General features: G+C 38.1%; 1 protein-coding gene across 1 annotated transcript in view; it reads right to left on the minus strand.

Moving 5' to 3' along the window:
- Positions 1–14,514, minus strand: part of LOC127621781 (AT-rich interactive domain-containing protein 1B-like) — a 161,062-nt gene that overhangs the window by 6,742 nt on the left and 139,806 nt on the right. Inside the window, 7 exon segments of the mRNA XM_052095501.1 lie at positions 3,265–3,416; positions 4,234–4,372; positions 9,800–10,013; positions 10,927–11,136; positions 11,429–11,490; positions 11,493–11,568; positions 13,801–13,907. Coding sequence (XP_051951461.1) covers positions 3,265–3,416; positions 4,234–4,372; positions 9,800–10,013; positions 10,927–11,136; positions 11,429–11,490; positions 11,493–11,568; positions 13,801–13,907 — 960 coding nt within the window.

Raw genomic sequence — 14,514 nt, forward strand, 5'->3', positions numbered from 1 at the left:
ACTTAAAATGTTTAAATATTTGTATGAACATAACTAAGACATAAACTGAACAAGTTTCACAGACATGTGACTAACAGAAATTGAATAATGTGTCAGTGGGTCAAAATCAAAAGTAACAGTCCATATCTGGTGTGACCACCAGCTGCATTAAGTTCTACTGTGCATCTCCTCCTCATGGACAGAACTCACAGTGCTTATTGTGACTCTTCCACCAAGGCACTTGCAAGTTCCCAGACATTTCTGGGGGAAATGGCCCTAGCCCTCACCCTCCTATCCAACAGGTCCCTGATGTGCTCAATGGGATTGAGATCCGCGCTCTTCGCTGGCCATGTCAGAACACTGACATTCCTGTCTTGCAGGAAATCAGGCACAGGCTTGTCGTCTTCCCACAGTGCATCCTGGTGCCATCACTTCCCCGGGTAAACGGCACACACATACACGGCCATCCACGTGATGTAAAAGAAAATGGGACTCATCAGGCCAGGCGATCTTCTTCCACTGCTCCAAGGTCCAGTTCCGACGCTTGCATGTCTATAGTAGGTGCTTTCGACGGTGGACAGGGGTCATCATGGGCACTCTGACTGGTCTGTGACTACACAGCAGGGTGCGATGCACTCTGTGTTCTGACACATTCCTCCCGTAACCATCTTTAAAAGTTTCTGTGACTTGCCACAGTAGACCTTCTGATGGTTCAGACTAGACGGGACAGCCTTCATTGCCCTCATGCATCGATTAGCCTTGGTTGCGCAACACCCTGTCGCCGATTTGTGGTTTGTCCCTCCTTGGACCACTGCCGGTAGGTACTCACCACTGCTGACTGGCAGCACCCCACAAGCTTTGCCATTTAAGAGACACTCTGACCCATAACAATTTAGTCCTTGTCAAAGTCACTCAATTACTCCTGCCCATTTCTCCTGCATTCAACACGCTGACTACGAGAACTGATTGTTCGCTTACCATCTAATCCACCCAGACCTTGACATGTGGTCTTATTAGGAGATGATCAATGTTATTCACTTTGCCTGTGAGTGATCATAATGTTTTGGCTCATCGGGTATATTTATATATATATTAATATGGACCATGAGGGAGAGCAATCCACATTTAACAACACATATTCAACTTTATCTGGTAAGAAAAATAAATAATATCACTAGACTAAATATAACAATGGTAATTATTAGTATGATTATAATTATTCATTATTATAATTATTGGAAAAATAAGAAATATATATTTTTTAATTATAAAAGGCATATTTGCCATATGGTAACTATGAACTATGAATCTTAAACCTAACCCTAAACAACCCTTACCCTAAACCCTAACGCTACCGGTACCTCAACCTCAAATGTGAATCTTGTGTGAGTTTTGTAGAATATCATGTAGTTCCACAACAAGCACATTATATTGTATGTATTTAAAATGTTAGTACATTGTAGTTAAAGACACTTGATATTAAGTGAGACCATAACTTTAAATGGGATAGACTTTCATTTAGTTTTTGTTTCCTTTCGGATTAAGCCCCGCCCACATACATTATATCCGAATACTGATAATTTTGCCATAGCAACAGATACAGACACAGATAACGATAATGGCTTCGATGCACACCCCTAGTAAAGAGTTATGGGGCTTTTCCACTGCACAGTACAACTCGACTCAACTTGACTCTGCTCACTTTTTGGGGGTTTTCCACTGTGGACAGTACCTGGTACCTGATACTTTTTTTAGTACCACCTCGGTCGAGGTTCCAAGTGAGCCGAGCCAATACTAAATGTGACGTCAAAATCCTGTAGATCACTGATTGGTCAGGGAGAATCGTCACTACCAGCGTCACTGGATTTCCGTCACACGACATCAACCCGCTAGTTTTAAAGTTAGCAACAGTGATAAAAGTATCATTTGTTCACACGTCTTTCGAATTGTGAAAAAAGAAATGGCTGTGCGCAAAACCACTCCGTGTTCAATAAACGAGGTGCAGACGGTCCACTTGTTAGCGATGAGCGAAATGTAAAGCAAGTAAAGTCAAGGTGACCTGTAACATGCAGTGGAAAAGTGCTATAACTTAGTGTAGAGCGGAGGAGGGCGGGGCCGGGCTGGAACAACGCACGCCCGGTCCCCAATCAGCATGATGGGGGTGCGCGGCCGGGACAACAGTTCGAGAAAGAGAATTACAGGCAGTTGTTCTGTGTGTTTATGTTTGTGTTTTTTGGTTCGGTTTATAAGTAAAACTATTATTTATATCGTCAAGCCGGTTCTCGCCGCCTCCTTTCCATTGAACTGCTTTACACTTAACTTAAGTTTTCATGTCATATGACAGCACCTTAGCTGTTTTCAAAGCAGTGTAGCTTTCAAGTAACACGCTACTTTTTCCAACAAGTAGAGGTGAAACAAAATGCTACTATGCTGGTTGTCATAGATGCTACATTGTCTAAACAGTTTTAAGAACTATTGCAATCACAATCAGCTTTTTTGGATGGTTCATCTCATTGATCCAGTAAAAAAAAAAAAAAAATGGATTAACAGATTCATTTGAATCTTTGCGAGACATTTTTTTATTTTTATAAAAATACTATTTTTGTCTAAAATACTATACTTTGCTGATGTTTATCATTTAGATTTTGACTAATTATATAAATTCGGATGCCTTCTAATTATATTAGTTATATTTTGTGTTAATGTTTACATTAATGCTGTCATTTTTGTGCCAGTTAATAGTTATATAATTAAAAAGATAACGTCAAATGAAATCCCTTTAATATACTTATATACTAACTTGGTATGTGGCTAACTACTTTTTCAAATAGGTACCTTGACTGCAGTTTAACTACTTTAATTATGAGTAGCTTGGGAAATTACAGTTTCAAGTAGCTTCTCTAATACTGTTTAACACTGACAAATAGCTTAGCAAAGGTGATGTCAAATGAAAGTCAAAAAGGAAAGTCGTTTCTCAGGCAAAACATATTATTAGAGATTGATAAAAGATTTTGAAGACAGTTTTTTATTTTTGTATTTATTTATTTATTTTGAGAATAACATGCACTGATGAATCATGCACAAAAATGTCAGGAACATGGATAAAGAAAGTAACTAAGGTAAATCAGGCTTTCATGCTGACTTTAACCTACAGACACTAGAGGGCAGCAGTGTCCAAGCAATCAATGACTTTGAGCCTCTAATAAACAGAATGAGGCAGCAGTGAGAAAACTAGAGAAATATCAAACCAGCCCATATGCAGTTATTGTAATAACAACAACGCACCTTTTCTGGCAGATCCATAGGACTCCTTACTGGTATCAAACTGAATTCTAGAGCTGGCATCTCCACTGCCTCCAACATGCAAGGTGCCTCGCTTCTGGAAGGCTGGGTCACTGCATTCTGAGAAGGGATCTTGTATACTAACACCACTATTTCTAAACAAGAAGGTTATGACAGCAAATCAATACATAAACACACAAGAGTGACAGACACTACAACTTCAAACATAAACAGTGTATCCTGCATCACAATTAACAGTCTGCACTTTACTATGGCTGAATCTACAGAGACATTGCAAAAACAAAACAAAAAATGCACGAGTTGAGTTTACTTTCTGAATTGAATGTGATGAGGTAAAATTTGGTGTTGGAGAATAGCAATAAATGATGTTTATATTTTTGCTTTAGTATTGTTTGTTTAGTATTAAGTTAAAACAAAGAGAGATGCAGAGGAAGTCCTCCCGCAACAAAAAAATAATTTCTGAAGGTAAAACAGCACATACACTACCATTCAATAGTGTGAGGTCACTGGCCTGAAATGTTTCTCATGATCTTAAAAATATTTTGATCTGAAGGCGTATGCTTAAATGTTTGAAATTAGTTTTTTTAGACAAAAATATAATTGTGGTAACATATTAATTTATTTAATTACAAAACAAAAAAAGTTTTTGAAATTGATGACTTGAGAAACGCAGCCGCAGCATATAGATGGGAACTCCTTCAATACTGTTTAAAAAGCATCCCAGGGTGATACCTCAAGAAGTTGGCTTAGAAAATGCCAAGAGTACATGTCTGCAAAATCTAGTCAAAGGGTGACTACTACATACAACTTAGTTTTGATTTATTTTGGATTTTTTTTAGTCACAACATAATACCCATATATCCATTTTTATTATTCTAAAATGTAAAATAAATAAAGAAAGAATGAGCATGTGACCCTAAACCTTTGAACAGTAGTGTACATTTAGCCCACCTGGCACCTGGCTGAGGGGTAATTTGCCCGTGAGGTGTGGTAGCTGGTTTTGGGGGCTTTAGGTCTCCTGGCATCTCTGTCATGGTGCTGCTGCCTGTTGACTGAGGAGTCTGTGGCCCCTGAAGAGAGCCTGAGTTTGCTGTTAAACAGTGGAAAGGAATTTGTTAGACCAGAGAATAAGAATTGTTTTAGTCAAACAAAGCCAATGAAAAGATTTTCTTATTCATTTCAGTTTGTTTAGGTGGATGTGAAATGTAGGGCTTAAAAAAAAAAAAAAAGATTAACAGAAGCATTACAAAGCTTCATTTCACAATGTAAAAAAACGATTGATAATCAAAATGTAATTATAATTCAGATAATCAAACTTGCGCTACAATACCCTATAACACTATAAAAACCCAATAAAAACATGGTAGTAAAAAATAAAAATAAGATTTAACCAATACAAAAAATGTACACTGGTGGACAAAAGTTTGGATAATGTACAGATTTTGCTGTTTCAGAAGGAAATTGGTACTTTAATTCACCAAATTGGCATACAACTGATCACAAAGTATAGTCAGGACATTACTGATGTAAAAAATAGCACCATCACTATTTGAAAAAAGTCATTTTTGATCAAATCTAGACAGGCCCAATTTCCAGCAGCCATCACTCCAACACCTTATCCTTGAGTAATCATGCTAAAATGCAAATTTGGTAATAAAAATTGCCATTATATGAAACACAGTTGAAAGCTATTTGGTTCATTATATGAAACTTAACATTGTCTTTGTGTTTGTTTTTGAGTTGCCACATTATTCAATAGACTGGCATGTCTTAAGGTCAATATTAGGTAAAAAATGGCAAAAAAGAAACAGCTTTCTCTAGAAACTCATTAGACAATAATTGTTTTGAGGAATGAAGGCTATACAATGCTTGAAATTGCCCAAAAACTGAAGATTTCATACAAAGGTGTACAATACAGTCTTCAAAGACAAAGGACAACTGGCTCTAACAAGGACAGAAAGAGATGGTGAAGGCCAGATGAACAACTAAACAAGAGGATAAGTACATCAGAGTCTCTAGTTTGAGAAATAGTCATCTCACATGTCCTCAACTGACGGCTTCACTGAATTCTACCCGCTCAACACCAGTTTCAAGTACAACAATAAAGAGAAGACTCAGGGGTGCAGGCCTTATTGGAAGAATTGCAAAAACCTTTAAACAAAAAAACAAAAAGAAAAGTTTAGAGTGGGCAAAGAAACACAGACATTTGACAACAGATAATTGGAAAAGAGTGTTATGCATCTTAACCCCATTGAGTTTTGTGGGATCAGCTTGACTGTAAGGTGCGTGAGAAGTGCCCGACAAGACAGCCACATCTATGGCAAATGCTACAGGAAGTGTGGGGTGACATGTCACCTGAATAACTGGACAAACTGACAGCTAGAATGTCAAGGATCTGCAAAGCTGTCATTGCTGCACGTGGAGGATTTTCTGTTTAGAAATCTTTGAAGTAGTTTAGGAAGTTCTGATTTTTTTCCCCAAACTGTAATAGTGATTTTTCACATTATTAATGTCCTGACTATACATTGTGATCAGTTGATTGCCACTTTGGTGAATAAAAGTACCAATTTCTTTCCATAAGAGCAAAATCTGTACATTATTCCAAACTTTTGCCACCAGTGTATAAATATTTATTGAAACATTTCTACAAACAGATTTAGATGAATGATCATGAATTATATAACATATGAAACCTGTCCTTGTGAAAACCTGCCCTTCTGAAATAATAGCATTTAAAGAGTATAAATTATTAGCTAGTATTAGTATTATCCTTAGTTATGGTGTTAATAATTTTAGGGACTGTTATTAATTTTCTGTGTTTTAGATAAGTGATTGGTGATCAGCTCAATTCACGCAGCTCAAACGGGGAAATCCCCAACACTATGCCTGGATTATTTAATACATTCTTTTTTTGATTATTCTTTTTGAAAACATTGTTAGTGCACTGTTAATATATTTCAGTACTATATTTTTCTCCTCACATTTTCGTAAAGAGTAAAAAAGTTTCAACTAAAATATGTTGTCTTCATTGTTTATTAAATAAAACTACCCCTATTCATTTTCGTCATTACTTAGTAAACGAGATTAACAGAATACGACAGTTTGAAAATAACATTAATGAACTCTCATAAATTTTTCATGCATTCACTGTTTTGACAGCACTTTACAGGGTGGGATGGAATGTTGACAGGGGTTACTGCAGCACCCTCAGCACCCCTACTTCCTGTGGCTATGGCTTTCCATTGGTGTATCAACTTTCCCGGGTGCACTTGAATGCAGCAAAATAAAACATCTATTTGGTGAGCAAAATCTGACTAGTTGAGCCATGTTCAAAGCCGCTATAAAATGGCAATAAACTTACGTCTGTGATCACACATTCTAGTTGCTGAGTAAAAAGGCCTACAGTTAGAATAATGAACTATATTACTTGCCAGAATATTTGTTTTATCCCAATTTTTAAACACTGGTGTCTTTAATTATAGTGCTGTTGCCGTCATTTTATAAATGCAGTAAGCTACAAAAGGCCTTGAATGCAATGCAGCACTGCACTGATTTAAAGGCCTGTTCACACCAAACACGTGACGAATATGGAGACGAACTTCCGTCGAAAGTCCTATTCACACAGAGCCCATAATGAAGAAACGAAAAACTATTACACCCCTGTACAGTAGATGGCGCTGATGCTGTTCTACAAACATGTCTACAGTAGTTTCCTGCCCAGACCCTTCAGTATTCAGCTGTCAATGCTAGCGATTAATATACTGTATTGAATGCTATTAAAGCAATTATTTACCTAATTTGGCATTTATAATACATACACATATAAGCCTTACTTTCAAAAAAAGACCAGGTTTATGTTTGCAGTACAAAAGGTTCATGAACTGCAACTATAATTTTCAAGGGTGTATTAGTTGCACGTCTAATGCCAGTGTTTGACAGTTGATTAGCACCACAAATGCGCTGGATTGAGCAGCTGCAGCGACACTGGAAAAGTGACAAAATGCTTTTATATCATTGGTCAGTCAGTTTTCATTGCAGTCCGAAGAAAAAAGACAAATCTGACTGCTATCTATAAAAAAAAACCTTGGGATTGTCAGCATATGATTCGTCGGACCTGGTGTGAATAGTGGCATATCCAATTGTTCCAATTCACAAGCTCAGTCAGAATGAACATTCGCACTGGAAAAATGGATTTGCTGTGAATAGGCCTTAACACTTTCCAAAGAACAACTCTTACCCATGGTGAAATCACCATAAGATGTCCTCTCATGGCTTATTGGTTTATCCAATAGTTAAGCAAATATTTTATTTCTGATTCTGGTTAATGGACTACATATTAATAGAATACATATCTCTGGTATTTTACAAATCTAAAAGCAAATTACAATGTTCTAATCAGTTTTTCCAAGCTCCAGGGAAGGAAACCCAAATCTTACAATCCCAGATTGCATTTCCATAATCCAATAACATTTGAATACACTATTTATTCATTTCAAAGAAATGTAATGGTATGAAAGGAGACCATCCTAATGATGTCTATAATTTCCAAGGCTCAGTTGATGCAAAGTAATAAAACCAATTTGCATATTCCTCTGCTGCTCAGAGCAGTAAAAGGTACTTCAAAAGATGTCAGAGCAGGGTACAAAAAGAACTAGGTTACAATGAAAGAAAAAGAGAATGGAAGAGTGTCTGCTTTTCAAGTCCTTGATCTGCTGCCAGACACAAAATCTTTCAGAACTGAAAGTAAACAATACATGGTGCTATGCTATAACACTTCCAGATGGTGGGACTGCCAATGACCTCACACATATTTAGAGAGAGATAGAGGGAGTAAGGGAGGGAGAGAGAGGGAGAGAGCGAGAGAGAGCAAGAGAGAGCAAGAGAGAGAAAGCGCTGGCTCACTGGTCTGCATTGAGCGTAGGGTCAGACTGAGGTCACTTTTGTTTTTATCCCACATTCCTCCCCCCATTAATCTTCTTGGTGGGAAACCCTCTCCCCTGCTGTTTGAAAGCTCTCTCTCTCTTCCTGTGTGACATCATCAGCTATTAGTGTGAGGTTATTTTTTATTTATCTGTGACTCAATCACCTGTCAGATATTTATAGTTCTGTCTAAAACAGCTCTGAATTGATGCAGAGCAGCATGTGAATGATGCAGCCAAATTTAAGATATTATGATATTATACACCAAGAGCACTACATCTGATCTTTGTAATAATAGTACAGAGAAAATGTTATTAGTGCTTCCCTGTGCAAAAGGTGCTGCCATGATGTTAGGGTGTTGTTAGTGTTGCTATGTGGTTGCTATGGCGTCACTAGGGTGGTTGCTTATTGGCAAAAGTTAAAAGAGTCTCTATGATATTCTGGTCTTTAAATATGGCTCGGGTCCTTCCTTCAGTGTAATGCAATGGGATATTTTCCACAAGATGTACGATTTTGGGTTCATTCGTTAATTTCGTTCAAATCACAAAGAGTGCGGCACAAGTTACAAACAGAGTTATACAAATGTAATTTGTTTTTATTTTTATTTAATTTTGTGTTTTGGCTTTCAATTTAATTTTAGTTAGTTTGAATTGCACAATGATCTAGAATTAACCATTATAGGTTTAAAAATTAACATTACCGGTACATACGAATTTTTTTAAAATGCTGTAAAAATATATAACTCATTGTTAGTTTATGATACATAATGCATTAACATATGTTAACAAATGGAACCTTGTTGTAAACTGTTAACACAAATATTGTTTTTGTTTGTTCATGATGCATTTACAAATGTTAACAAGTACAACCTTATTGTAAAGTGTTAGTCTGCATGTGATAACACTTGATCAGAAGCTACTCTTGCTCAAAATAATACCGTCAAAGTAAAAAAAAAAATTTTTTTTTGTCAAATTCACCAAAATACAGCACTTTTGACATGAAGGAAATGTAGGCTACATTTAGCAGATAGTATTCCAACATCTCTGCAGCATTTATCAGAAGTGTTTACTGTAATCACTAAACGAGGTCCCAATTTATTTGCTTAATTAAATATGATTTAATTGTCGTCCAGAGACCCGGCCCCAGATTTACGTGCCTCTAGACATCAAGTATGCAGGTGAACTGTGATTGGTTGTTTCAATCAGACGGTGGCTCACCAGTTCTTTTGAGGAAAACACTGAGAAATCTGGCTTGAGAGATTATTAAAATCACATCATAAAACAATTATGAATATTATTCTGAAATATTTTTTCACTGTTAGTTTTTGTTTTAGTAATTGGCGGTCCATTTCAGCTTATCGTGGACCATTCGGCCCCGTTTTGCGGACGGCCCACTGGGAAATGTCCTTGCGATATGTACATTTGAGATATTTAGCTAAAACGGGGCATCTGTTTACTGTCGGCATGACGAGGCGCGACACAACAAATGCATACAGTGTAAACAGCATCACTGATAATAATGGGAGCGATTTGCTTCGCCCCATGCCGCTCGCGTTTGGTGTAGACAGGGTGTAACACTTTGCAGTAATGTGCTTTACCAGGTGAGGGCGGCTGGATCTTGGCCTGTTGTGTTTGCTTCTTGCCGTCTCCCATGGCAAAAGCGTTGGGCGGGGGCTCTTCTCCACGCTCAACCTTGCACTCATAGGCAAACAGGTACTGGATGTACTGCTTCTTCAGGGAACTGGCCGAACTGCTGGATGCCCCCATGTTCAGGTGGGTGGACAGCTCTTTCCATTTCTTGTTTTTATTTACCTTTGCAAGGGGAGAATATCGGTCAAAACCATTCAAGGTACTGCATTGACAAACACTCGGTATGCCATTTTTGCATGCAGTATTTCAGTTTAAAAACCTGAACAACCCACCAACAATCCAGTTAAACCAGACACTAAATGCAATATTAAAAAAAAGAGTTGAACCTTGAGTTTTTAAATGAAGTAACTGCTTCATTTTCTATGCAAGGTGGGGAATTGTGTGGTGCAAATTGCATTCAACACTACATTTTTAGCCGTTAATGTTGTTACCTGAGTTTTATTAAGTGAATGATGTGCTAAAACAACGCAGATATTAAAATTATTCTTAGTGATTTCCCCCACAGTTTCTTTGAAGCCTTTGATTTGTGGTTGTTTAGATATGGGGAATAGAAATTGAGATTTTAATAAATTTTAAAGAACTAGTTCACACAAAAATAAAAATTCTGTCATCATTTATACACTCTCATGTTATTCAAAACCCGTAAGACTTTCTTCCATGGAATGCAAATTGGTTGGTGACAAGGGAGAACTAATGATGTTTGACATCATCATTGTCAAATCTGGCACGATGTGTCATGAATTAATATTTGAGAGCTGGAGTGGAGTGCAAGTTTTCCGACAAACCCACTTCCACTGTGGCCTTTAATGTAGGCCCAAATCTGGATTTATAGCCGTTTCTGCATTTTAATTCAGTTTGACTACTTTATTATAACCTATTTTTATATAATCCCTCTTGGAGGTTTGATGAGGCCCCCTAGTGGGCCCCGGCCCCCTAAATGAGAAACAATGCATAAGAGTACTTAACTACGAAATAACTCGACAATGCTGATCTCTAGTGAACACACAGCAGTTCTCTTACAGAAACCCATTAAATAAAAATAGCTGTGGCTATAAACTTTCCAGCCATTACTCACCATCGCCAGGCCTCCGATCTCTCGAATGCAGAAGTAGAGGCGGCACAGATCCAACGGCTTCTTGCCCACTAAGGGCAGGGTGGGAACAGGTGTGCCCCTCTCCTCCATGAAGGCAATGTAACGATCCACCCAAGGTTTCCTCTCAGGCTCACAGCCCATGTCGTACAGTCGTGTTATCTTCTCGTTCATCATGTTCCCTGAGCTATGCTTCTGGCGTGCATGAATAGATGGATAAAGGAGAGAATGAGATATCGATATTGAAAATTTCAGTGTAGCAAATTAAGTTTTGAGACCCTTTTTACAGCTTGTATGAAGATTCCTCTCAGGTGATCTGATAAAGTGGACAGATGGTGTACCAGGTGTAAACAGGGCCAAAATGAGAAAGTCTCACATACTCATGTTCACAGTCAACACAGTTCAGAGTATCAAATAAGAGACCTAAACTATTACAGAGGAAGAAATAAAGGTGGGGTAAATAAAGAGATGGGCATGAGGCACTTACAGGGCTGCTGGGGGTCTTTGACCAGGCAGGGCTGCTAATGCTATCGCTGTCGTCCCCTGATAAGAGGACAGACTAGCTGGGCTAGGGGACAGAGGGGAGGGGGTGGGAGGCTGGGACACACACTGAGAACCATAGTTGTCCTGTTACAGAGATCAAAGAGAAACAGAGAAACATACATTTCATGGTGAAAGACAGCTTTAAAGTCCTCTTTACCCCTTTTTCTTATGCCAGTGTTGTGCAAGATTATATCCCCATGCAGAATAATTTTCTGCTTAGACCCCAAATAGCTTTTAGGGTGCTTTCACACAGACACTTTTGGTGTGCACCAAAGTTTGTTTGACGTCACTGTTAGGTTAGTTTGGTTAAGGTTTTAAAGTTTTCCAAACTTGGGTGCGCACCCGCAAACCATGGCTGATCCCACTTGAAAAGGAGACTTTTCCTCATGATATTGTATTGATACTTCAGATCCATTTATGGATATTTATATTTAACTGTGTATTTATATAATAAAAAACACACAGCAAAGTTGGCACACTGTAACTTCCATATCAATTTAATGAGCTCACCAAGAGACAGAAACGTGATGTTTCGAGCTACATATTCATCATTATGTTCATCAGACATCAGTATATAACTGAAATATACCCAAATGAATTGGAATTGATTCGTAATCGAATCAAATTTTGATATCGGGATGTATCGCAATATATCAAATTGTGACGTGTATTCCAATATGTATCGTGAGGTGCCAGGCGATACCCAGCCCTACTAGATACAGTGTTAAACAGCTCATGCTTGTACTCACAATCACACTGGGTTCTGACACAAATAATAAACCAAGAAAAATTTAAACATAAATCTGTAAGAGCAGGGACAGGGGGGAGGAATCTAACTCGGGTTTGGACCAATTGAACACTTAAAAAAATAAAATAAATGAATGGGTGCTCTATTCAGTGCCTGATTAGAAATCCTACACAATTGCTTTATGATGTAACTGACGTTTCACATGGTGCATCGGGACATGGCGCATTGGGTGCTTCTAGTGTGAGAGGAATGATGAGAATAATGAGAGGAATTGGAGTGGTGGTGGTGTAGTGGTCTAAGCACATAACTGGTAATCTGGTAATCAGAAGGACAATGGTTTGAACCCCACAGCCACCACCATTGTGTCCTTGAGCAAGACACTTAACTCCAGGTTGCTCCGGGGGGATTGTCCCTGTTATAAGTGCACTGTAAGTCGCTTTGGATAAAAGCATCTGCCAAATACATAAATGTAAATGTAAATGAGAGTCGTCTAGTTTGGTTTGGCATCGTTAAGCTAGTCTGAGTTGTTTGTTGTTTTGCTAACTTTATTTGGTTAGGACATGCGTGGTTTAAGGCCAGTGTGTTTGAGGGGCTAGTGTGGCCTAGAACTGCTTTTTCTTCAGTGGAAATTTTCCAACTGTTGTTGGAAAAGGGTAGCTTGATCCCCTACATAAAAAACAACTCTCCTGCAACACACGATTTGTGGACAAATCTGACATTGCTCAACAGACAAGTAATGTTATTTTATTATTGTAAAGTCTTACCAGTATTTTTATAATGAATTTCCATAGTTTAATACTGAAAGATTTGGTCTAGGACAAGATTAAAACAGTAAAATCTATCATAAAAAATAATAATAAAAAAATAAATGATGAAGACCTGGTACAATGTTTCCAATTAAGTGTTAATCAGACCTTCATCTAACAAAATAGCTTAATAAAAATCAACCATATAAATTATGTGGAGTGGGAGACTGGACCAATGGGAAATCTCTGTGGGCGGTGCTGAAAGTGCAGCAGAAATAGAAACCAAGCGACCATCTCAAAGTCCTATCACTTACTGCAGCTGGTTAAATTTTTAATTGATTTACTTTTCTATTAACACGCCTGGTTAGGACACAGTATCAGACCAACGCATCACAATGCAACACTGCATTATGAGCAGATATGATCTAAGTTGTAGTTGAAGCAGAAGGAACTATAAAGCAAATGTCAAGTCATACAGTGCAACAACAGGCGTAAACACAATGTTTAAGAGTAATATTACCATTTTTACTGCTTTGGTGTTATGTGTGAGTCAGGGCTGGACTGGTAATCTAGCATACCGGGCATTTTCCCAATAGACCGATGCACTTTGGGGCCGAGCGGGCCGTGTTGGTCGGCAGCGATAAGCTAAAATGAGCCACAGCATTATGCAGAAAGGACCACAAAATGGCACTGCGATATACAGAAAAGGACAGCGACCCCCCACCCCCCCACAACAAGGGGCTGATTTCTCTTTCCAGTGCAACCCTGGTGTGAGTACATCTACATGCTCATTGAGCGTGTGAGAGCGAGATCTATTCATACTTTTGGCTTTGGGGGTTCTGGGGTGGGTGTGCTGCCTTCCTCCTTGTGTTCAGCTCTCTGTTTGGGATCGGTGGGCATCATGGTGTCCCCTGAGTCCATCATGGGCCCTAAAAGAGATTCACACCCTTAGATGGCAACATCCAGACATCTACACAACATCTGATCATACCTCCTCTAAACAGAGGCATATGTGCAAATTATGTGCAGTTAGAAAGTGTACCGATGCTGTTACACCACGTCCTAACTAGGCACAAGGCAGGTTTCCAGCATCAAGTAATTTTTTGGTCCTCACTAAAAGTGAGATGTTGTACATGGCGATAGCCAATCAGAACATGTTTAATATTTAGCATACAACTAACTATGAGGTTTTTGGATCAATAAGGTTTTATTGGGCGGGGCTTCCCAGTGTGACAAACAAGCAGTATTGGGATTAATGCATTACTAAGTAATCCATTACTGTAATAAAATAACTTTTTTATTGAAAAAAAAAAAAAAAAAAAAGTAAGGGATTACTCTTAATTTTTAAGTAATTGAATTACAGTTACTTCTGAGGTAATTGCATTCAATACTGTATAGACTATAGAACAATTCTATATAAAACAATATTGAATTTAAAATTTTAATTTAACGTCTAATGTTAAAATATATGTTTTCTAATTTAACATGACAAAACAGAAATAGAAACCAAGAGACCAATAAAATGTCTTATTGTGC

This window comes from Xyrauchen texanus, chromosome 28 (genome assembly GCF_025860055.1).
Source record: "Xyrauchen texanus isolate HMW12.3.18 chromosome 28, RBS_HiC_50CHRs, whole genome shotgun sequence".
Classification (NCBI taxonomy): Eukaryota; Metazoa; Chordata; class Actinopteri; order Cypriniformes; family Catostomidae; genus Xyrauchen; species Xyrauchen texanus.